Source organism: Dryobates pubescens, chromosome 2 (assembly GCF_014839835.1).
Source record: "Dryobates pubescens isolate bDryPub1 chromosome 2, bDryPub1.pri, whole genome shotgun sequence".
NCBI lineage: Eukaryota > Metazoa > Chordata > Aves > Piciformes > Picidae > Dryobates > Dryobates pubescens.
The window spans coordinates 37,776,572-37,800,410 of record NC_071613.1 but is presented as its reverse complement, the minus strand read 5'-3'; the positions used below and the strand labels follow the sequence as shown (position 1 = coordinate 37,800,410).

The following is a 23,839-nucleotide window of genomic DNA, read 5'->3' as shown; positions in this document are numbered from 1 at the left end:
TAGGATTTGTAGATTAATTTGCCAAAGTGAGTAATTTTTACCTCATCAACATACAGCTACAGGAGGACACTGCAAAAAGGGGTTTATAGCAGCCAGAGTCAAATAACATTTTCCTTCCCCTTCAACTGCTGTGGGTCAGGGACTACCACCACGTCTGAGAGGAGGGCAAGAATATTGAAGAGCTGTGCTGCTGGCTGACATCCTGGGCACAGCATAGCAACAATGCCTTCCCACAGACAAATCCTGCCAACAAGCATTCATTTCTCTTTGAAACTGAAGCAGTCATAGTGGCCAGTAAGGAAATCCATCAGCCAGACAGCTGAGAAGCTGTCCTATAAATTTTTCTGACATTTCAGGCTAAAGCCTGAGCAACTGTTCAGGGAACTGCAGGAAACCACTTCATGGCACAGGTTGTAACATGGAAAAGGACAATATATTAAAAGTCAAACACAAGTAAACCTTTATAATTTCTTACATATGAACAGTCTAATCTTGTCAAAACCACCGTGACTGGTGATTCCCAGTTTAGACTGTCCAAGTGAAGATTTCTCAAAAAAACCCCACCCATAACAAACAACATCCCCCCCACCCCCAGAAAAAAAGAATAGCACTGCCCAGGGGAAATAAAAAAGTTAAAAAATAAAATAAAATCCAATGGCTCAAAATAGATAAAAATCAAAGCACTTAAACTCTTCCATCACGTTTGTTGAGGTTCTATACATTGGGTTGGTCTTTGGGATGGGGGTTTTCTGGTTGGGTTTTGTTGTTGTTTTCAGGTGGGGGTTATTTGTGTTTTGGGGTTTTTTGGTTGTCTTTTTTAATAATTTAAACAGTCATGAATGTTAAGAACCAGAACAAGTTTCACTGGAAAGCAAACTTCACAGTTACAGATTTCCCACAGGTCACCAGGGTTGACACAGTGTTAGAAAAATCAATCAGAACTGTCAAGTATTATGGTGTGTATTTTTTCATTAATGGTAATGGAAAGAAATAGCAGCAATACTGCAGCTAACTTGTCAGAGGAAATGAGTCAGAAAAAAATACACTATGGGGAAAATTAGGAAATTATTCATTAGATTACAATAGTCAGTTATTAGAGCTTCTTCATTTACTCAAGACAATTAAATCAAACATCAAAATCCATTAGAAAAATGAATTTACATGACTTCATATTTTCTTTTCTTCCCTCCTATCTAGGTATCATAAGATGGCAGACAGAGGCTTGGAAAAATCTTGTGTATATTTTAATGTGATCACCTAACAACTGAAGATTAATAAAAAAGGTCTTTATGAAGCACACATAAAACCAAAAAGATACCAAGCATTTTCCACGAGGCATGTATGGTTTTGTCATGGCTGTACTAAACATGCATTAAGTATGAAACATATGGTTTCCATTTTGTTGCCCTGGACTCCTTCCAAAGACATTTATGTCGTTAGCTTAACTGTTCTCCTCAGCTGAGAAACTGTGGAAAGTATCTCATCTGAAAAAAATCTGTACCTAATGGATAATTACAAAAGATGTGCTAGAGTAGCTTACTTTAAAAAGCCTCTGAGATTACTAGTTAATTAGTGGAGTTTAATTTTTTTTCCCAATAGAACCTAATTTTGGAAAAAAAATTAAAAATTACTTTAAGAGGTACCACAAATTATATGAACAGATTACACTGGTAATGTTTTCTTTATTCTGGTTAGGCCCAAGGCTGGGGGGATGGGCAGTCACAGATCTGGCCAGCTGAGACTAGCCTAGTAGTGGGGTGGGAGGGGGAAGAAGGAGCCCTCGGCGGGGGTCTTGGGTGTACCCTCAGGTGGGAATGGGATATTTCTGGTTGTGCTTTTGGGATTTCTTTTGTCACTGCGCTTCTGGCTCTCTGTAAACATTCACCGCTTCTCACTTAAACTTTCCACTACTTTTGCAATCTGTTTGTCTGAGTCATTATTTTTGCCTGTGGTAGGGAAGGGGTCTGCCTCAACCCATCACATCATCAAATTTGGAGCAGTGTTTAGGGCACAGTGCTGGAACTTGGTCATCTGACCTAACAGGAAAGTATGACAAAAATCATTCCCAATGCATCATTTCACTGATTTTATAGATTTGAGAAGCTTATGCCAACAAACACTACTCCAAAGATTGCTTTTGGTTAGTAAACTGATTCAGAGGCAAGGATCAGTAAAAATTAAAAAAATCTTATTTCTGTAATAATGTTTGGGTTTGCCTTGTTGCAGAAACAGGTTGTCAAAGAGCTGGCTAAGAACTTCCAAGACACCCATCACAAATGCTTAGTTTACTAACATTAACAGAAAACATACTAGAAAGGCTGAAGACAGTCATGAGGTTAAATTTTGTCATGCTGTGCTTAAAGAAACATTCTCTAATTACAAGGCTGCTAACCTCAGCAACAAGTAAGCAAACAAGCAAGATACAAAAGCCTTTATACCTTCAAGCTGTGAATTATTTCAGCTACTGACTTGCTTCAGGAATTAAGATGTTGTATGTAAACTATACAAAGCCTGCTGGAGTTCTTACCATTTATTGTTCATCTTTTTCTTTTTGTTTTAATGAAGCCAGGGTGAAAAAACAGTATCATGAACAGATTGATACATTCAACCAGATCAGTTTGGAGACTTTACCATACCACATTTTTTTCTATTTCATTAGTTGAGATGATTGGAGACATGACAGTTGAAAACCCCTATTTTGTTATCATCATGTGGTTGGTGGACTGTGCTCTCTGTAAAGAGTGTGCAACTTGAAAAATCATGTTGTCAGTGCTCTACTAACAAGCTTGTTCATCTTCACAATCCATTGCAAGAATTAGCTAGTTATTTTAACTCACCTTTGCCATCTGTGCTTGGACTCCACTAGCCTTTAAAGCAGAAACTGCCTTCTGAGCAGCTGCTGGGCTGTCAAAGTCAACAAACCCATAACCTGAAATATAAAGCATATTTCTTTAATTGACACAGCAACCACCTTATAACCCCAGAGATGTATGCTGCTAGCATGGCTATTTAACACAATTTTCTTGTTGATGAAGAGGGCTGTCCCAGACCCAAACATCTTCCCAAATCCTTCAACTCTGAAGTGATAGGGACCTACCCTAGTAGAATAAATCAGTTTCCACACCCCCTCATTATCAGATTTTGTCCCAATTGCTAAGAAGCTGTATTGTGCTTTGCTTTGTGCAAATGTGACACCATAGGTTTATTTCATAAACTGTTAATTTTTTAAATACACTCGAATAAATCACAAATAAGCATCTCTGTTACATGCCAGTTACTCAAAACATGCCATGCCCATCTACTGCATCATAACCCAGTTTTTGGCGAGTAAGTTAATTCATTGCATATGTATAAAAGGCAATCTTAACAAGTGAGTAAAAACTCATCTCATCTGAAAGTAAATTAATTTTTCCCACTGTTGTTTCTGAAACCAGGATGTAAAAAATTGTTCTGAAAGCATTTTATATGCCATGTAACACCATCTTTAAATGTTAAGGTAAATCCAAAATCAATTGTAACAATTTCCATCTATTTGCACTGACAACTTTTCTTTTTCTGAACAGTAGTGTATAGCTAATCAATTCCAGGACATCAGAACAGCAATATACCTTAACCTTTACAGACACTGACCTTACAGTTTGGGATTGTTAATGCAACCTAGGACTAAGATGTCTCGCCGAAAGACAGAGTTTGGAAGCTGCTTCCCCTAGATGTTATCGCAAATCTCACTCTGCATTTCAGGTCTCTTCCTTACTACCAGTAAATCACCTCAAATATTGAAAGAAATCCCTCTCCAATGTCCAGGATGAGTTAAAAGAAAACAAACAACCCCCCCCCAACAATTAAAAAATACATGGCATTATTTTTTACAGCATGTCTATGCTAAGGACAAAAAGGTTGTGTAAAGCTAAAACAGCTTTAAAGTTTTTAACTTGGGGAAAAAAAGCTCAAGCAGCCTTGTATATCACTACAAGCTTATTTAACCTGCCAAGAAGCTGAAGAAAGCACATATTGTTCTGTGTAACATGTGGTGTTGGGGACTGTTAAATCTTGACATGAAACAGAGTGAATTAGCTCATACCATGTCTTGTGCTGCCAAGGCAAAACTGGCTTTCCATACCCATGACAACCTAGGTTATCAACATCACCACAGTGTGGGGTGCAATATAGACAGAGTTACATACTGATATCAAGCATGCAATCAAAGCTGGTTTTTGCTGTCTTCTAGATGATATATTAATTCAATTGCTCATTGTTCCAGTTAGTGTAAATCCCATGGTATGATTTTTTTTGGCAAGAGCCAGAGATGCTGTCAATCTTTTGGTTGAATTCCAGTTAGGTATCTGCATTCTGCCTATTTATGTTCCTATTGCAATTTCAATGACATGCAGTGAAGCTTCCCTGCAGCCTTAACTTGTATATTGTAACAGCAGACTCTCTATTGGTGAGAAGCAGTAACTAAATCTGTATTGGGAAATTCAGCTTAAATCTCTTAAAGCATTAATATGAGAATTTCTGTTTCACTAACAGAACTACTGAAGTCTTCATGAACTGGAGGAATGGACAGACTAAATCAGTTAAGTACTGACATAGGTATTAATGAGTTAATAAAATAGAGAAGGGCATCTCCTCTTTCCCAGTCACAATATAAGGTGATGACATCTGCATACAAGCTAGGAAAAGAAAATTTCTGGAAATTTCAGTTTCTGAACTGTCAGCACTCCTTTAATTAGTGACGATGAGAAGCTATGCCCCTGCACTGCTTCCAGTTCTGCACAAAAACTCTATTAATGATGAACTCTCCTCTCCTCCCTCTGCCTATCAGCTTTACCTCATTCATGAGCTTTACGCTTATTAACACTGCTCAATCAACTGACTTAGATCTTCAGTTTTCTTAGAAATTATCTTCTTAATTGTAGAAAAGAAAGTCTGAAATCTGATATTTCAGTGGCTGCTACCACACTTTCTCCTACCATGTGCATGATCTCACTGCAACTGCAATGAGTGACAAGAATCAGTAACTGATGTATCCAGTTTATCTAAAGGAGTTCTAGGGTTTTTTTCCAGATGTAATTACTTGGTGAAAACGAGCCTTCTCTTTGCTCCCAAAACACTCACTAGCATATAAGAAAGCACAATGAGAGTACTGGGAAAATGTAATTTAACTTTCAACTAATCAATGGAGCTGATTTGCACAATGTATGGGGTTTTTTCAGATGCTTAGTACAGTTAAATGGTTGCCTGTAAGCTTCCCCACTTTCTTCAGGCAAAAACGCAAAAGCTGCTTTCAACTCCATTTTTGTTTTTAACATAGAGGCAGACTGCCAGCCAGCACTGTGCCTGTCAGCTTCACTCCAGCTTGACTGCACCACTGACACAGGCTGGCTGCCAGCTCCACTGGAAACAAATGTATTGAATTCAACTATGATGGGGAAGAATAAGAGTAGTTTAGGAATTAAATAAAAAAAAAGAAGGGAGTGGTGGTGTGGTGTGCAGATTTTGAATGCTTAAAAGCACTTAAAAGACATTAATGCATTTTACAAAATCAGTCAGGACTTTCAGGTAAATGTAATATAAAGGCAAATGTACATACCTTTGCATTTGTTTGTTGTCTTATCCAAAATAGCCTTTGTGGATACAATTTTCCCATACCTACAATGTATTATACATACATAAGGAAAATGAGAAAAAAAACAACACTGTATTACTATTCACATTATTTTATATCCCATTACTCTTCACTTTTAATAAAATGGAGTAACATATAGACTACATAATTATATAATGAAAACTCAGCTGTAGATGGCAGTGACAGAAATAGTAAATAGTTTTAAGCATGCTCTTGTTGTGTTATTCTTATGTTCTCAGTGGCACAGCAGAATCAAAAACAAGCCAGGAAAAAAAAGTGCTTTATAGAAAACAATGTAACAGTTGCAATACTGATATATACAAGAAATCACATTTTCAACAAAAGCTTGAACTCTCTCAGTATATATATATATATATATATATATATATATATATGTATATACACACACACACACCTGGATAAAGCAGACAAGCTGCCTGTTCAGTGCTAGGCCTGGTATGGAAATAAAACACAAAAAGCCCCAAACACACAGTAAAAAACTTAGTTAACTCTCTCCCTCCCCACACTGACTAATGCAAAGAGATTAAAAACTTCTGGTCCAGAAGGTGACATGATCAAGTTAGAAATATGACTGATGATTGGAAAAGGTGGGGCAAACCAGTAAGCGTTTTTAAAGTGGAAAAATAAAAATGTAAACAATTCCAACTAAACCAAAAACATCCCTCAGGAAAGCTTCAATTTTCTTGTTCTAAAAGAAAAATACACTCTTTGCCTGTTCCTCAGCTTCTCAAAGAAGGGCAGCCCTGGTGCCAAACTGCTACACAGTCCAAAGATGAGCACTCAGACCTAAGAGCAATGAAGCTTTGGAAACAAGTGGACAGTGATCCCAGCTTATAGGAGCAATTGTTGTTTCTGAAATCTCTTCAAAAGTTGATCAGTATTAGGGAGGTTGATGAAATTTAGAGTAAAATACATTGCTGCTGCTATAAACTGCAATTTTCCTTTAAAAAAAAAAACCACCAAAAAAACCCACCAAAAAACCAACACCTTCCTTTGCCTGCATCAGCAGCAGAAGCAGAAACCCAGCACCAGTTCTTCACCAAAAACTCCTGGCTGTTTGTAAACTACAGTGCTGTACACATACAAGAGAAAAATGATGTAATGTAAGTTCATGTTCCCATAAGAATATAAGGTAACTTATTACATGAAGAGATATATTTATACAGAGGTATTTTCCAAGCACTGTTGTGTTCAAAATGAACTGAAAACTATGAGAAACGTTACCAGAATAAGAAAGCGGAAGTTGAAGAAGAATGAAGTTTTGCCAGCTCACGTGCTAAACAACTTCAGAATAAGTATCATTTCAAAAATATATCATTTCAAAAGACAACTAACTCAATTTCTGCAGTGGCTGTATTCAGTCTTAAAAGTTCTTCAGAATATGTAACAAGCCTAATAAAGTAGGCGTAGAGTACTCAATTGTTCACTTGTAAAGTGATAGTTACTCACGGATGAAGCCTATTTACAAGAACATTTAAATTTTCAGTGTACTATTCACTGTTTGTGACCAATTTCAAGCTGCTTATTCACCAAGTATGACTTCAAACACTTCCATGGGAGTAAACCTGAGACACTAGCCACTAGATGACTTCCTATTTATCTGTAATTGTGAGCATCCACACTGATATAAAATAGCACTCTCCATCTAAAGCCTAAAAACATACCAAGTCTCCATTAAAAAATAAATAAAAAAATCAGTGCACACCTAAATATACCACGCTACAGGGTGCAACAAAGAAACAGAAACTGTGCCTAAGCATTGGAGCAGGTACTTCCTCATTAGTACCACTTACTTTCCATATAGCATTCCATTTAGGAAGCTCTGTAGTCTGTATGTCAAAACTTCACCAACTGCACTCAGAAAAATTCTAGATAAAAAGTAAATAAACATGTCCTAAATGTGAGAAGGACACCGCTCTTCAAGATCCAGTAAACTCCTTGTGTCCCAAGTTGCTTGCATACAGCATTACATTTGACAGCCAGCATCCTCCATATCCTATCAACTTTCCTCAGCTTCTGAAAGTGAAGAGCTACATAGTATTTTGTGGTTAAAAAAAATTAAATATATATATATTTTAAAAAATGCCTGGAGGATCACCTTGTTCCTGATATTCTTTCAGTTCTTTGAAGTACAGAAAGCTGGTGGCGAGAAACTACAGCACTGGGTGCTGATGTAAACAAAGTTAGCTGCAACCAGTTTGGTCACAGAGGGAACTCGGGGGCTGGCTATGGACTGGGTTGGCCCGCTGATGCACACCAGCCCAGGAATAGGTGCCAGCATGTCTGTTCTTTATAGCCACTTTATGGACCATCTTCCAATGTGCAGGACCACTAATGATTTAATTCACTGTCCTAGATAGCACAGCTCCTGCAAAGAACCAGCTGCCATGGAAAAATGCCAAGAAGTCTGAGCAGTGTGATTCTGGGAATGATTCAGAGAACCAGTACAACAATAGCTGCTATTGCCAGGATTTCTCCTACAATTTTCCCTGGGAATACTCCTCCAAAGTATTAGCTCTCCCCTTGCTCCATGAAGTAGAGAAACGCAAGTTTACACCGCTTGAGCCTGGGCAGAGGGATATATCCCCTCCTTGCTCCTGCCATATGGTCTGATATTAGAGGAAATAACTCCCTACAGTTCTTCCTAAGCACTTCTTTCAGATGATGACAATTACAAAACTCTACTTCCTTCCTCCTGAGTTCTGCAGTCCTATCATTGCTGTTAACACAGGCTCCTCTCTTCAACTGTTTGTATGTTGGATGCAACTGCAATTGCAACCCACAAGAAATAAGCTGTAAAACACATCAAAGTCCTGGTGCAAAATAATATGTAATGCTTGCATACATAGCAAACGAGAGAAAACTTACATTCCAAAGACATCTGTAATGTTAGGCTTTGCCTTAAGATCATTCTTCTCAAATCTCACACACACCTACTTGTCTTAGGCACCCTGCTGAGACTACTCTTCAGCTCCAAAGACTTACTCCATGCTTGTTGAGACTTGATAACTGAGGCAGAGCCCAGCTCTCACGGATGACAAAATCACTTCTACACTGGTGTCTGTTCATTCCCTCTCCTCTGAAGCAATTTTTGAACATATGCTTTTGCTTAAATTAAGTGATGATCTTGAGGAATAACTGCTCATCTAGCCAGTGACAAGTAACTAGGTATTCCTTATTAAGTAGGTTATTTTTCTTCCAAAAATAACATCAAACGAATGTTCAGCAGCAATAAAGAAGCATGAGGGGTTTTGTTGTTGCTAGGGTTCTTTTGAGTACTATTAACACACTCATTCTTTAGTCTGAATATTTTTTTCACACTTTTCTGTACAGCACTTGTAATAATGTCAACTAACATACAAAGGAAGAAGGGGCAGAGGCAGGTAAATAATTGCCAGGGTGCATCGGTTATGAGATTAAAAAGGATATGTTCAGTAATGGTCTGTACAAGCTATTGTTATAGCACAGAACACCAACACAAATGTACATTTTGATAGGAGATAAGGAGGAACCTTGTTCAAAGCCAAGTTAAGAAGATACACAGTACTGCTGCTTAATAGGAATATGCTTACCACTACCCATTACCCAATGCCCATTACACACTGCAGAAGTGAAAGGGTAACTCCCACCTACTCAACTGCCCTAAGAAGATCTACTGCAGGGCACATGAACAGCACTATGTATTTGTCTTAGACACTTTTGAAGTGGAAGACTTGGAGTAAAGTATCACGATGTAAAGTATCACACACCACTACCTTATTTTCTAAAAACACATTGTTCAGTCAACCCAGTGCAAATAATCCCACTGGCATTTAATACAAACAGCTGGCAATAATTTTGACATTTAAGACATCTCTGAAACCTAATTTTGTCAATCTCCATGATTTTGAAAGAAAAAGGTCCTTAGAAAACTAAATAAACAGAGCAAACTGACCCACTGTTTATTTTTCTCCCATTGTACACCTTGTAGTATAACAAACATACTTGCAAACGTGAGTGTGATAAGATGCCATCATGAGCATGACAAAGAATGGGGAATGAAGTAGCTTGAAGTCTCTGCCACAAGTGCTATTTTCAGTGTTGAAAGAACTTATCTGTGTGTGTATTAGGGTATGTACAACAAGAACAGGCAGACAGAGGCTTGATAAGGGTTGTCTGGAATGAATTGTTCAAATCTTTGTCCAGAAGAGTTTAACCTCATAGTGCCAGCTCACAGTGCTTCCTTTTACAGTACTTTCAAACTGTCTTCCAACTTGTGCTGTGAAGAGTTTCTCTATTGCCTGATGTTGGCTTGGACATTAACAGTCCAGAAGAATCACTGCTACCATGACAAGTTCTTGTCTTTTAGAGATGCTTAGGTCCTCCACTCTGAACTTTCCAGAACTTTGTGATGAAAGCAAAGAGAGAACACTTTTCATCTAAGTCCAGTCGATCAGTAAAATGAGCATTCCTAGAAATCTTACTGTTATTCCTAGCCATTACTGTAGTGCTGTCAGAAGTCCTCTGCTATGCAGAAACAATGCTGCATATCTTCTGTGTTTATTCTAAATTAATTTTTACACTTTACCATCTTATCACTGCCCTTCAGGCAATGCTCTTTATTGCTAAGAGTTAGAATCATGTGGTAAAAGCAGACATGGATTTCACAACATATTAAGTGGCCCTGATTACATGAATTCACTCTAAGGTAGAATTGTGAAAGGAATGAAGACCTGGTTGAGCATAATTTCAGTAGAGAACAAATATTCTCAAACGAGTGACCCAGAGACAAGAGAGAACACAACAAACAGGCAGATCCAGCAAGGAGGGCCATGTGGGAGAGATCAGTTAATCCTAATATATATTGAGATTGCTGAATGGATCCACATCAAAATAAACCCTACTTTAGACTGGAGTAAATAACCAGAACAACATGAGTGAAACAAGTACTTCCAAAGCAACTTCCATCTGCTCATAGAATCATACAAAGGTTTGGGTTGAAAGGACCTTAAGATCACCTAGTTCCGACTCCCCTGCCACAGCTGGGGACACCTCCCACTAAACCAGGTAGCTCAAGTTTGTTCAAGGCCATCTAGTCCAGCTTTGAACATTTCCAGCGCTGGAGCCTCCACAAATTCTGTAGGCAACCTGTTCCAGTGCCTCACCACCCTCATGGTGAAGAATTCCTTCGCAACATTTAATCTAAATCCAGCTTCTTACATTTTGAAGCCATTACACTGTTTTTAATTGTAACAGTACAGAAAGAAAGGGCAGGTGGGGATGCTTGGTCTGCAAATCAGCTATTTTTAAAGAAAAACAAACCCAAACAAAATCCAAACTAAAACAAACAAAAAAATCAAACAAAATAAGAACAAATAAAACAAAGCACCCTTCCCCCTCCCAACAACTCTGTTATTCAAACATGGCCTTATTCAGTGCACAACATGGTCAGTAGTAGCCTTGCACAGAGCTCCAAATACACTGAATTCCTGCTTGAAGGGGAATAACGTCGCTCATCATGATGATAAAAACACCCACATAACAAACACTGACTTCTGCAAAGTAATGTGCAACTTTTAAGACAGCATTCTCACCTCCTCAAACAGAGCATTCTATTTTGAACAGTACTACTCAAAACATGCATGTGAAATCAGTGGTCTTTATAGCCCAGCCCATACAACATGTGTAAGCCAAACCCATTCATCTCAACTGAGACCTGAAAAGGACCCTGAGCAGTCCATGGTAAGGCCCCAGCTGTACCGCAGTTCTCAGTCTCTCTGTACCACCTGGTACAAAAAGGGCAAAGAAAATTCTCTGTAACTGAGGAAAATAATCAAGGGAGTTGTCTTTCAAGAGCTGACTTGGTTTATTTGGCTCACATTCCTCACTACTCTTCCAGTGTTCAGGGCCTTTCTAAAACAACAGCATAGCCAAGGGAACATAATCAGTCCCAGCAATCTCATGGATCCAAAAACCAAGCTCAGAGCAGCCTCCAAGCAGTACAAAAGGTTTTATCCAGTTCCTGTACCTCCCTCTCTCTGCTGCACCTAGGGAAAGTGGTGCGAATGTTGAGCTCATGCTTCCTTTAAACTGAGATAAACATAGAGTTTTTGGTTTGCCATGTATGAAATTTTTAATTTCCAATAAGGGCAATTGCATAAAATAATTACCAATACAATGCTGCTAGCCCTTTTGATAGCCTACTCTAATCCTGCTGTTTAATTATGGGTAAATGTTCTCTTTCAAAACCTTAATAAAGAAGTTTATTCAAACCAGTAGTATACAGAGTTTGGAAAACTGAATCAAACCATATGGTTTCCATTTTAAAATTCTTCTTTACCACATCTATGCCCTAGTGTAGAAGGAGACATTACTGAGAACATTTTGTCCCTATTTTGTTCTCTTTTGTTGGATGACACTCAGTTGCCTTAAGGGCCACCATGCACCTAGAGATTTGCAACCAAAGCATAATAGGCGCCTACTACCAAATCCTCAGTCATTCTTAGGGCATCATTATGTTAAAAGTTGCTATTACATTTTTGTTGTTTTATTTATTTGCACAGTTAATGGGCATTAATAATCTCTTTTTTGCATTTAGTATTTTCAAATTGTTATGGATTTGGATAATTTGTTTGGTTGAGCAAAAACTCCTTTACTACGCATTCAAGCGCTGGGTTTATCAACTCAGCCAGATGTGCCCAGTTTCAGGCATTAAATCATATTTTTCACTATGAGCAAAACAGGAAATCCATGTGAACTTAGGGCACTGCTTTGATGACATGCTGTTAAATGGTCATGTGGTTTTGACATAAGTATCTAAGTAGTTCTCTCTTTTTTTTTTTTTTTTTTTAACTTGGAAGATAAAGAATGCCTCCAAATAAATTAGAATTTAGTATTATGGAAGCCAAGTACTGCTTTGATTGTCTTTACAAAATGACTAAAATCGCATTTTGTTCATTGATGTCAATACTGCTTTTGTGGAGTTAGCATCTAAGTACTAAAAAAACCAAAACAAAGCAAACAACAAAAACCCCACAACTGAAAAATCCCAACCCCACAGATCCTTGCCTTAATGACAGTTCAACAGTCCCATATGCTACCAGAAATTAATTCTTCATGAGAGCATGAAAGCTTTCTTCACAACTTCTCTACTTTTACTTCTTCATTTAAGTTTTGTGTAATTGTATTTTGGGTAAGAATCAGTGGATAAAAGCACATATTGTCATCATTACTGCTACAGTTACCAACATCAGGATGGCACAAACTAGTATTTGGTACAAACAATCATTTCTTCAGACTCAGTAGGTTACAATTCCAGATTTCACTGAGAAGTAATCAAAAGCAGCAAAACAAGACGCAGAATAAGATATACAATCGGATGCTTAGCATAAAGGACATACACAAATTCAGTGAAGTGTGAACAAATTCCTTCTTAGTTTCTTCAACAGTATTATTTTTAACATATATTTTATGAATAGCTATTTGTACAGGCTCTACACACATTTAACTATTCTTTATAGTTGCAAAGAATCAACATTTCAAAACCCTGACAAACAGCAAAGTGACACACAGCAAGATGATTTTGGAGATTACTTTTCGGCTACCCATATTGTTTTTATTAAGAATAGTTATTTCCTGGTTTAGGCAAGGATGAGCTTTGGGGATAGGGAAGAAATGTTTTTAGCATCAGGAAATGTTTGCTTCCTCTTGCTTTGTAGAGATGTGAATAATCTTTATTCATTACTTCGAAGCTGACTGAAAGTTAAGGGGGAAAAGTCCTGTTAGCATTCTATAGCTATTCTTACGACATTTTGCAAAGGTTTATCAATCAGTGTACTCCTTTTGCAAACAAAAAGTGATTTGCTTAAAATCATGAACTACTGTACAATGGTCTTTCATTTAGTACAGCTGAGGAAAATTGTTTTAGTATCTCTGGGTATTTTAAACATTTTGGACACGTTACAGCTGACACTAGAACTGCACTCCTAATGTGGCTTTGTAGCATGTAGTAAACTAACAGATTTGCAGTGAATACCCACAGAAGTCTTTTCTCCATCAATCTTAAATCCACACACACACAAAAAGTAATGACCTGTTTACTTAGTTTTACTCTATAAGGTTAAGAATTTTGCAATATGTTGCAATTACTCATCAGTACTATGAAGGCCCCATCGTTGGGAGGGGGAAAAAAAAAAATCATTAAAAAATAACTCATAAAGCCTCCCCCACAAAGAGCTTTAGAAGTTGGAGGGGGAGGTTCTCATATTCTTCCCTGGAAAGCACTGAAAATTCAGCTGGTGCTACTTTGAGAGAAGCACACCAGTAGAATCAAAATCATGAGAAATTAAAAAAACCTAAGTATAAAAATTTCACACTAAGGTTTGGTTTTGGTTCATTTAAAGGGAAAAAAAGGAGGGGGGGAGGGGGAGGCAAATTCTGAAGGATGAACACATGCATAACTTCTGTTTTAGGCTCTGAGAAGTTGATCATCATCTGTTGCCTCAGTGACTCTGCTGAATTTAGGTATCTGGCAAAACCTCAATTAATAAAGACTTTGGAGTGAGACATTTTAAATCCCTCAATCTTGGGCTATCCTTGCGCAGCTGCAATATGGTTTTTACTACCAAATAAATGGCATTCCATTTCCATTTATTATATTGCTAGCCTATGAAAGATTAATGTTCAGCTTGATGGTAGGGAGACCAAAGCAACAGCTCCAGACACTGAAAAAGGAGAGAGCAACAGCAGCCAAATTAGCAGAGCCAACCTCTCGCCCTGCAGAGGATCACCTTTCATACACATTTAAAAGACTCACTCTCATCATCCTCATGATTCTTTATGAAAGCCAGGATACTAACATGCTGGTCCTACATTTGTTGAATACGTATCTGTTTTAACTGTAAACACACAAGATGTCACATGCTGTGAAGAAAAATGGAATTTCAAACAACATACTGAGATAAACGATCCCTTTCAGTGTTTCTTGCAGCCACTGCCCCTGCAGTAACCCAACCTAACTTCTGACAAGCTGAGGTGATTTAGCATAATCTCTGAACCATCTGCTAGGCTTTCTATCAGTTCAGTAGCCTTGTTACTTTACAGTTTATAGGTTAAGCAGGATAAATAACCTATCAGAAACACAAACGGATTTGCCTCTTTGACATACTTTGAAGTGCAAGTATTGCCTAAGTAACCATAGCTTGCTTTCCCCTAAACTAAAGAAAGTAAAAATCACGACAATGCATTAACCAGTGTCTATTCTTTCAGAACAGGAAATTGCTTATCGTCATCTTTACCATTTATTAAATCAACAGTTTACCAGAGCTAAGTAAATACTTCATAACTTATTTTTGCCCACAGTTTTAGGAGATTTTTGTATTTCCTCGTTTGAAACTTCATATGTGAAGCACTTTAAAAGATGTGAACTACGTAGCGTTACGCTTTTAAACATCTGTTTGCAGGGGCGCAAGTGCTGGTTAACATTAGATGCGTTGTTTCCTGCCAACCTTCTACTGAGTTTGGTGACTGATGTTACTGAAAAAAAACAGTCTGTGTTTTTCTTATAAATTATATGGCATTGCTCTTTGAGAAAAGTATTTTAAGAGTTAAATGGAGCATATAGTGAGGTGCATAAATTACATGGAATGGTTTAAAAACTGATTTGCTACTACTCTACTTCTATATTGTAATTTATATGAAGTACCCTTACACTGAAAGCATAGGAACTTTTACCCTAAGACACTGAAACGAGGATCATTCATATGAAAGTGATTTGTGCAGTTATTCAGACAGTCACAAACAAATACCAGCATTAGCATAAATCAACTAACATATATTAAAGGATTCAGATGTTACCAGTAAATGCTACAACATTAAGAAAAAAGAAAAGAAAAATAAAACCAAGATGTCTGCTTCTCAATTACTGCCTCACAAAGCCAGGCTGCACTTTCTAATCTGCACCATTCAGCATCCAGTTTAGTGGAGCATCCTTGTTTTACAGAAAGCAGTAGTTCGTTTAAAAGCTATTCACAGTTCTTGGCTAGCCCACTTTTTAATACTACAATCATTTTTACTCAGGAAAACACAGGACAATTTTCTGCAGGAATATGCCTGTGCATCTACCGGCCAGGCTACTCAGGTTAATGGGAAGGGTTTAGTCTTCTATAGCCACAAGACAGAAGAACAAAGCCATCTAATTTTAAGAAAGTAAATGGTCTCACCTTGTTCTCTTATCTAATGCTAGAGAATGGACACAAATTGTGCCTAAGTTAAGAGAGAAGCACACACACATACACAAAATAAATAAATCTGCATTTTGCACACAACTGAAAGAACTGAAGCAATATTACTTGAAAATAAATTATTTCGGTGGTCCCCAGAAATAAAATGAAATATATGAGAGTATGAAGTTTCACATAGCCATGAAGGATACAGGGGGGGTTTTTGAAAACTGTGATTCACATGCAAGCAAAATAATAAAGTTCCAAACAGGTTCCAATTCCAATTCTGGCAATCTGACAATTGCTACAGTCTAGCTATTTATCCTTTTTTTTTCCATATTGACAAATTATCACTAATGAAGACAATGATTTGGGAACATGAGACATTAAACCAGATGCATGCTAATGTGTGCTTCAAGACAAGCTCATGGCAGGTCTTGCAGACATGCATGTATTGATTTACCACCACAAGCTGTTTTAATCTGAAAGTAAGGCTGTATTTCTATACCCAGCCATAAATCTTGGCAAATTTCAGCCTCGCCAGTTTTGCAGAGCCTACGCAAACAGGTTGAAAGAGTAAAACTATGAAGACATAAGAGAGCATGTTTTGTTATTCATATCTCTTTTCCCTTCTCTGTGCTAAATAGTATAGGTCAGCTTGGAAGCATGAATTAGTCCTTCTACCTGAAAACAATTTATTTTTCAATTCCTTCTCTGCCTAAGGAAGCCACATTCAGTCACTGTCAATATACAATGCATTGTCCTTTATTTTGGCTTTTCCTAAGCATATTTTTCTTGTAGGAGAGAACTGAGGACAAGGCAGGTGGAAAATAAAATTATTTATCAACATTTTCCAATAGTTTTTTTCCACTCATTTTAGTCAGAAATAGCATAAATCATATGGTGCTCTTCTGGCTACAGTCCTGTTCAGCATGAGGTTACCTCCTATCTGGATAGACAGACTGACCCCTATTAATGCTACATGCCCATTTACTTGTGGAGGATTACTCTTCAATTTATTCCTGCCTATTCACATTTCACTTCTAGTGAAGGTTCCTAACCAAGTCTTATATTCTCAGTTTAAATAAATTACACCCCAAGGAATATGTTGACAAAGTCTTGAAAACCATGAGATTGGAAATTGACAAACACAAGGGCTCTTCAAGCCACATTCTGTTTTCTAAGCCCTGACCCATCTGTCAACAGTAAACTACAAAAACAAAAAAAAAAAGTCGTCTCACAAATTGCATAAATTACACATACACATGCATTTGTAAACCCCATATGTATATATGCACACACACAATGCTTTTTCTTGCATTTATTTTGCATGGAACATGCTTGGTCACTGGAGAAATGAATCAATGAGAGGCATTTGTTAAAAAATGTCAGCGTATTTTTCTGTTTTCCTTCAGCTTTTGCAATACTCAGACAGCATAAAGCCAACAGGGTGAATCCAAGACCTGGCCTGCTGGGTTAAAATACCTTCCTCACAAGGATACCTATTTGTCCTAATCTGCACCTTGCACTAATTTAACATTCCATCTTAGAAAGTGCTGACTGAAAACACAGACTTCCAGTCTCTTCTACACTGCATTTTAACAGAGCGCCTCCTATGCAAAAGTCACAGTAACATTCTGCTTTCAACACCTACTATGCCAGAATTAATGTTCCATAATGAACAAACTGTACAATCAATATTAGAGTCTGATCTCCTTTAATTTCTGGTAGCCTAATGTCAATCATACTAGAATAGCAGTAATGAACCAGTTATTCAAAATCACTGCTAAGCCTTCCAAAGTCCTTGCCCCCTTAATAGCTGCAAGTAGTCTTGATCTCTATTTGAATTTGCTTCTCTCCACTCAAGTCCCAGCTGTGCTGAAAAGCAAGTATCTCCATTTCAATAGAGAAAACCAGTTGTACTAATGTTGTTCTCTCCAGGGGTCAAAATACTTCAGAAGGGCATTTAAGTGGCTGTATGTTATTGAGCAGAAATATCAGCTCACATATTATTGATTATAACTGCAAGGTTCTGTTGAAAAGATGACTGCAGTAGTATTAAGTGCTCAGATAGGGATGGAGGAGTGTTATGCATTATAAAGATACTATCCATCTGTTGCCATACTCTAGATACATGAGCAATCTCAAGCTGTAACACAAAATCTAAAGTGCAACCTTTGTGGCTGATGCATCAGGGTCATATTCAGTGACACTTTCTCAGCTTCACACTGCTTAAGACAGAGTCTCCTGAATATTGATTGAAGCAAATAAAAGGCAAAGTTTGATTTCTGTGGTTTTATAAAAAGAATGTAATAGATGCTCATATGAAAATTTGCTTTTGGTGGCTTAAAGATACCATTTTCTTTTAAAATGCCATTAACCTGTTCTGATGCCATCACTCTAGCAGCTAGCCAAGTCCAACTGAAGTCTTCTGGAACCGCCACAAACTCAGCCTGCTCTGAGCCCAGAGCTGCAGACAGACCTGCAGTCACCACTTCATTGAGTACTACCAAATTGTCAAATAAAACATTCCCAAGCTGGCTGAAACTAATGTAATGCCCCAGACCCTCATTTACAGTGACTTCTGTATAATCAGTGTGTCAAATGCCACCATGGAAGGATAAATTCAGTGTCCCGGCCTGCACTTTGGCTGGTATGCCCAAAGAAGCACTTGGATAATGTGGCTTCACAGTGAAGACAAACAGAAGTTAATCCTGGACTAGCACAGAAAGCCCAATCCATGAGCATCTGTGTAAAGGGGTAACTCACAACTGGGTTAACTGGGCTCAAAGAAAATTGGGATCTTCCAGTTGGCTGAATCAACTGCAAGCCTGGATGGCATCTACAGTAAGCAGAGTAAGACATACGGAGTCAAAGTTTCTTAAAAGGAGCAGCTGTGGGAAGGTCACAAAGCCAGAGCTGCAGCAGCCACAGAAGAGACTATGCAAAACCCAAAAATCTCATACAGAACTAAGATAAATCAACCATCCACTGCATGACAGCAAAGCTGACTGGCAAGTGCAAAGTCAGTGAAGTTAGATCTGCATCATAACCTTGCCTGAAAAGATTCAACAACATATGCCAACAAGGCAGTTTGTACAACACGGTGTTCCTGGGCTTTACAGACATTTTCTATTATCCACAAGCCTCAGGTGACTATTTCTTTGCCTGGAAGAAGGCAGCAGAACAAACTTTTCTTATAGAAGTGATGAAGTACTATATGAAAGAAGTCATAACCTTCTGCTTTAGGATGAATCTTAATGCCTATGCTTCAGATTCTAAAAGAGTTTGCTTACCATTTTTTTCTGATCAATTTATCTAAACAAGATATTTAAACCAATTGAAATTGACATCTTCAAATATTTTTTTATTAGAACCACTCAGAAACAGGAAAATGTAATGAATACAGCTATTGTATGGAAAAGGACTGTGACGCCAAAGAATGGCTATACCAAATGCCAGACAGCCACTCATTAGTGAAGAGTTAAAGACTATGTAGGTCACTCTACAGTCTTTCCTGCACACCCTCAGCTCACTGCGTATCGGAAATGCTGTGTGGGAAGGCCAGAGAACTAAACTCACAGACCAAGTATGACTCAGACTGCAGCAATTTAATGGTACTTTTTTTCTCTTAAATTATCCTTGGGATTAAAAGAATCCACACCCTGAACATGAAACCAAATCACGGTGAAAGGAAAAACCAAAACAAACCAAACCACAAATTCACAGATTTCTGAATCAAAACAGGTATTTAGGAGCAAATTAATTACTAATGGTAAAGGACCAAGACCTTTCCTATAGCATACTATATGGTCAGAATAGCAGAGGGTGAAAATTTAAGCCTCAGTCAGATGTTCTTCTCAAAGCCCTGGTGGAGATGATCTCAGCAACAAGAATGTCAGAGAAGTGCCTGCCAAAGAAATAAAGGAGAACTGTCATAGCCAAATGCTGACCTCTGCCACTAAATGAAAGCAACTTGAGAGAAACAGCCTCACATTTCCTGCACTGTTGAAGAAGCTGAACTCAGGAGCTGTCAAGTATCTTTGGGACAAGCATGAGCAGAAGACAACTATAAGATCCCAGAGAAGACAGAACATCAGTGACCCAGGTCCAAATACAAATCCAGTTAAATTCCCAAAGAACATTTAAAATTTCTGTAATTTCTGTCACAGTGAACAAAGAAGTTTGTAAAGGACTAATGAGCAGAAGGAAAAACAAGGTGCTCAGAAATACTCCTTCCTGACTACAATATTATGAAACTTTACTCTTTCCTCTACACTTCAAGCTGCCTCTATCCCCTTCATTTATGGAAAGAAACAAAAAAAGACACACTAACTACCACAAAAAGAAGAGCAAAGCTAAAATGTCCTAACAGCACTAAAATGTCTTCTATCATAGGAACTGGTAAATTTTCATCCAGAGAAACAGAAACTAATTTCCTCATTTTATGGGGGGTGGAAAAAGCTTGGGTTTTTTGTGGTGAAATATAGTGATGGATCTGTTTTTCAATAGGGTTTTAACTAGTATATTGAGAAGTACATGGCAAGCCAATTACAAATAATTGAGCATCTGGCTTTGCAGCTATATATTTGGATGTATTCTGTTCTAATTAAATTGTCTACTTTTTTTTTTTTTTTATCCCATGAAATAAAGAAACTAACAATATATATATCCATCTTACAAACATCACTAGGATGCTTGGTCAGTAATCAGTTACCTTTGAAAGCAAAGTTTTGCTGCTGCTGACCTGTCAGCTACAATCATGAAAGAGTCCAAATCCCTCAAATCTTCTGATTAAATAGGGGGTTGGGATGCAAGTGAGTTCAGATGGAGGGCTCTATCTTGAGAATATAGACAGTGCTACTTGATCAATTAATTTTAAGTCACAATTAAAACAGCAGCAACTTTGACAGAAAAGACCAGTCACCACAAAATAAGCAGAAGTCCCATGTTCCACACTGACTTAAACCAATGTAGGGCCATTCCTTCAAAAAGTGCAATTTACTGGTTAAACAGAAACTTAAGAAGGAAAAAAACTGTCTTTCCTGCTTTTCAAAAAGCAATTAGAATGAAAAGCTTTTCATACTCTATTTACCCCAAAACAACTTAACAGTTCAGTTCTCCAAAACTGTGAGCCTGTGCTCCTTAAGACTACCACCTCAATCTCAGTTCAAGGCTTGGATGGGAAATCCAGCACTGGATTTGCAACAGTCAGGGCTGTCCCCTCCTCCTGGGAGGGACACTCTATTCAAAGTAACTAATGACATTTGCCAAACTGCAAAATTCAGAGTGAGTGTCCTAGACCTCAAAAGAATTGTCAACTATTTTATTGAATAAGCAATTAATAGAATGAATGGGTGGGGAAAAGTTCAGAATTTCTCATGGAACAAAGTAACATGGAATTCACTTGGGAAGCACAGAAGACTGGAACAGATTATTGTATATTTTTATAATGTCATTGCTCTGAATATTTGGAAGAGGTTAAAAAATAATTGATCCTAACTTGTATAACACAAAGTACATTCCTGCTGAGGACTTTGGGATAATGATGGACTTTTTTTCAGCAGTTCTGGCTAATGATCTTTCACTCCTAGTACTATACCTCTGTATGGCAACATGCAAGTTCTGCTGGCTGTCACGGAGAAAAAGGAATGTGAAGCAATACTTTCCTTCTCAGTATCTGAGATCTTCAAAATAATGCAAAAAGACCTTTGGCAACAAATAATAAAGGCTTAACAAAAAAGTTAAGACAAAGCCTGTCACAACAAAAATTAGTAGCTTCAAGTGTGGGAAATGTAGAGGGTTGAATACAGGATCTCTGAAGGGAAAAAAACCAAAAGGGCAGATGATTTACAAACACTCCTTTTCAGATCACGTTACTACAAAAAGCAACGTGGGGAAGGAAATGCACACTGTTAGTCAGCTCCACTGGATACCCCACCATGCTGATACCCTCAGGCCTTGAAGGGAAAGAGTCTCTCTGCCAAATAGCTTCTCCAGAACTCAGCCAAGACATTTCAATCTAATCTTGAGGTACTGCACAAATACCAGCTGAACAGAAGTAAAAACCAAAAACACTAAAAGAAAGAAACAAAGACTTTGTGGTTGATCTGTCACTGCAATTACATAGCTGAAAAGTTCAGACTGCGCTATCGAACAAGACCTGAGTCCCTGCTATGAAGCAGTAAGTGATTTTAAACCTCACTACTACCAATAGGAGCTGCAGGCTCCTGTGGGTGCTCCAGGCTTTCTAGGACCAGGCCTTTGCAAGCACACTGCAAACAAACAGGAGTCAAGCTTGCCATAAATAAGTGCTTCTGGTTTACACTATTATTAATTTTTTTCTTTAAAGGCACCAGTTCCTTAGTGATTTTACCTGCACACTAAATAAAACTATGTACCAAACTTTCACAGCTCAGTTGACAGTATCAGTCTCCAGACTCCAAAAGCCCTTCCATTTACCCTTTCTGCAGAATCCTTGAAAACGGAAAAAAGTACCTTGGCTCTCTTTCAGGTGTTTAGATCATTTAATTTCTGGGATCACCTAATTCTGTGTTTGCAAATAAAAGATTTGCGAATTCGCCAATATTTGTATTACCCTGTACGAAGCAGAGATTTTTTCATTTTGGTTTCAGATCTTCTAGTAGTATAATGTTTTTTATCACTACTGCATTCACTCAAAGTTATTAATGAATTATAACAATTATTGATATTTTGATAGCCTTGTGAAAGCATGTTAGTGACTATATCTAAGATGAATGCAGCACTAGGATTGATAGCGTGCATAGGCCTAAAGTCTACAGCATTCTCCTAGGCAAAAATACTGACACCGTGTCTTTAAAGAGATGTAAAATTACACAACTGCAGAGAAAAAGAGAAAGTAAACATTTAAAAAGAGCACACTTTTGGAGCTAACATATTTCAACTAAGACAGCCATAATTAACAATTAAATGTAATGAGTAATATCCAAAAGATTAAGTTATACACAGCTTCGTTTATCTCAGTGGGTTTCTCTTTTGACAGCAAAGAAAGATTACAAGTTTTTCCTATTCTGGAAAAATAAGAGATTAAGGCAAGTAAGATAAGACATTGAAATGGAAAGGGCAGAATAGGAGTACAAATCAGAACGTATTTCTTCCACAGAAATTGATTCTGTTAATAATTAACTCAACTTACACAGGTTATTCGAGTGAAATATTTGTACTAGTAAGTGCCAAAACAGACCCCAAATCAAAGTCTCTCTTTTTGTGGTTTGATCGGTGCTTTTGCTCAACAGTCAAGTTAACATTCCCCACCACCACCAGGTACTGCATATCTGCCTGCAAAGATTACGTATTTAAAGGACGAGATGTTAATTCTTCCTTTTCTACAGAGTTGGTCTAGGGCTTGAGTAAGACATGGCTCAAACTGAGCTGGAGCAGCTAACTTCTTTTCTGAATGTTAAAACAGGATAGACTTTTAGAAGTTGTGGGGAAACACCCGAGGTTCAACATTTTGTAGTTTGTTCTCTTTTTTTAAAGGATAAACTCTGATTTTTCTCCCCAGTTCCTCAACTACAAGTTTCATTGGAGGCAGCAATCTGAATTAACTGATTCACCTATATGTGCTACTTGCTTTTACCCTTCAGGTGCAATACGCCTATTTAGTATCCAGGTTCCATACAATTTGGAAGTGTTAGTTTCTCAACCCTAAGTGCAGCTCAGCAACAATGTGGGGGAAAAAGGTTGAAAGGTGTCAACATCAGATGGCCCATTTTTTTCATTTCAAGGAGTTCACATTACACAAATCAGAACTACGCAGAACTAATCTTCAGCAAAGTCAAGATTTCACAAGATTTCCCTGAGTTAGACATTAGATAAAAGAAACTGCTTGCAAATACCAACCCTGCTTTCTACACTGAATGGCATTCTGAGAAAAAGGGCAAGCTTACTACATAAGTATGTTAGTGCACAAATCAACCTGGGCTCTAAGTTGATTCAATTCTAAACT

General features: G+C 37.8%; 1 protein-coding gene across 7 annotated transcripts in view; it reads right to left on the bottom strand.

The window, feature by feature from the left end:
* The window catches only part of RBMS1 (RNA binding motif single stranded interacting protein 1), a 144,998-nt gene that overhangs the window by 35,985 nt on the left and 85,174 nt on the right, over nucleotides 1-23,839 (bottom strand). For all 7 annotated transcript variants that reach the window (XM_054175196.1, XM_054175203.1, XM_054175173.1 and 4 more), the window contains exons 3-4: nucleotides 5,594-5,652; nucleotides 2,838-2,929 (exon numbers count right to left, since the gene is read on the bottom strand). In XM_054175196.1, coding sequence (XP_054031171.1) covers nucleotides 2,838-2,929; nucleotides 5,594-5,652 — 151 coding nt within the window. The remainder of the gene's footprint in view (nucleotides 1-2,837; nucleotides 2,930-5,593; nucleotides 5,653-23,839) is intronic.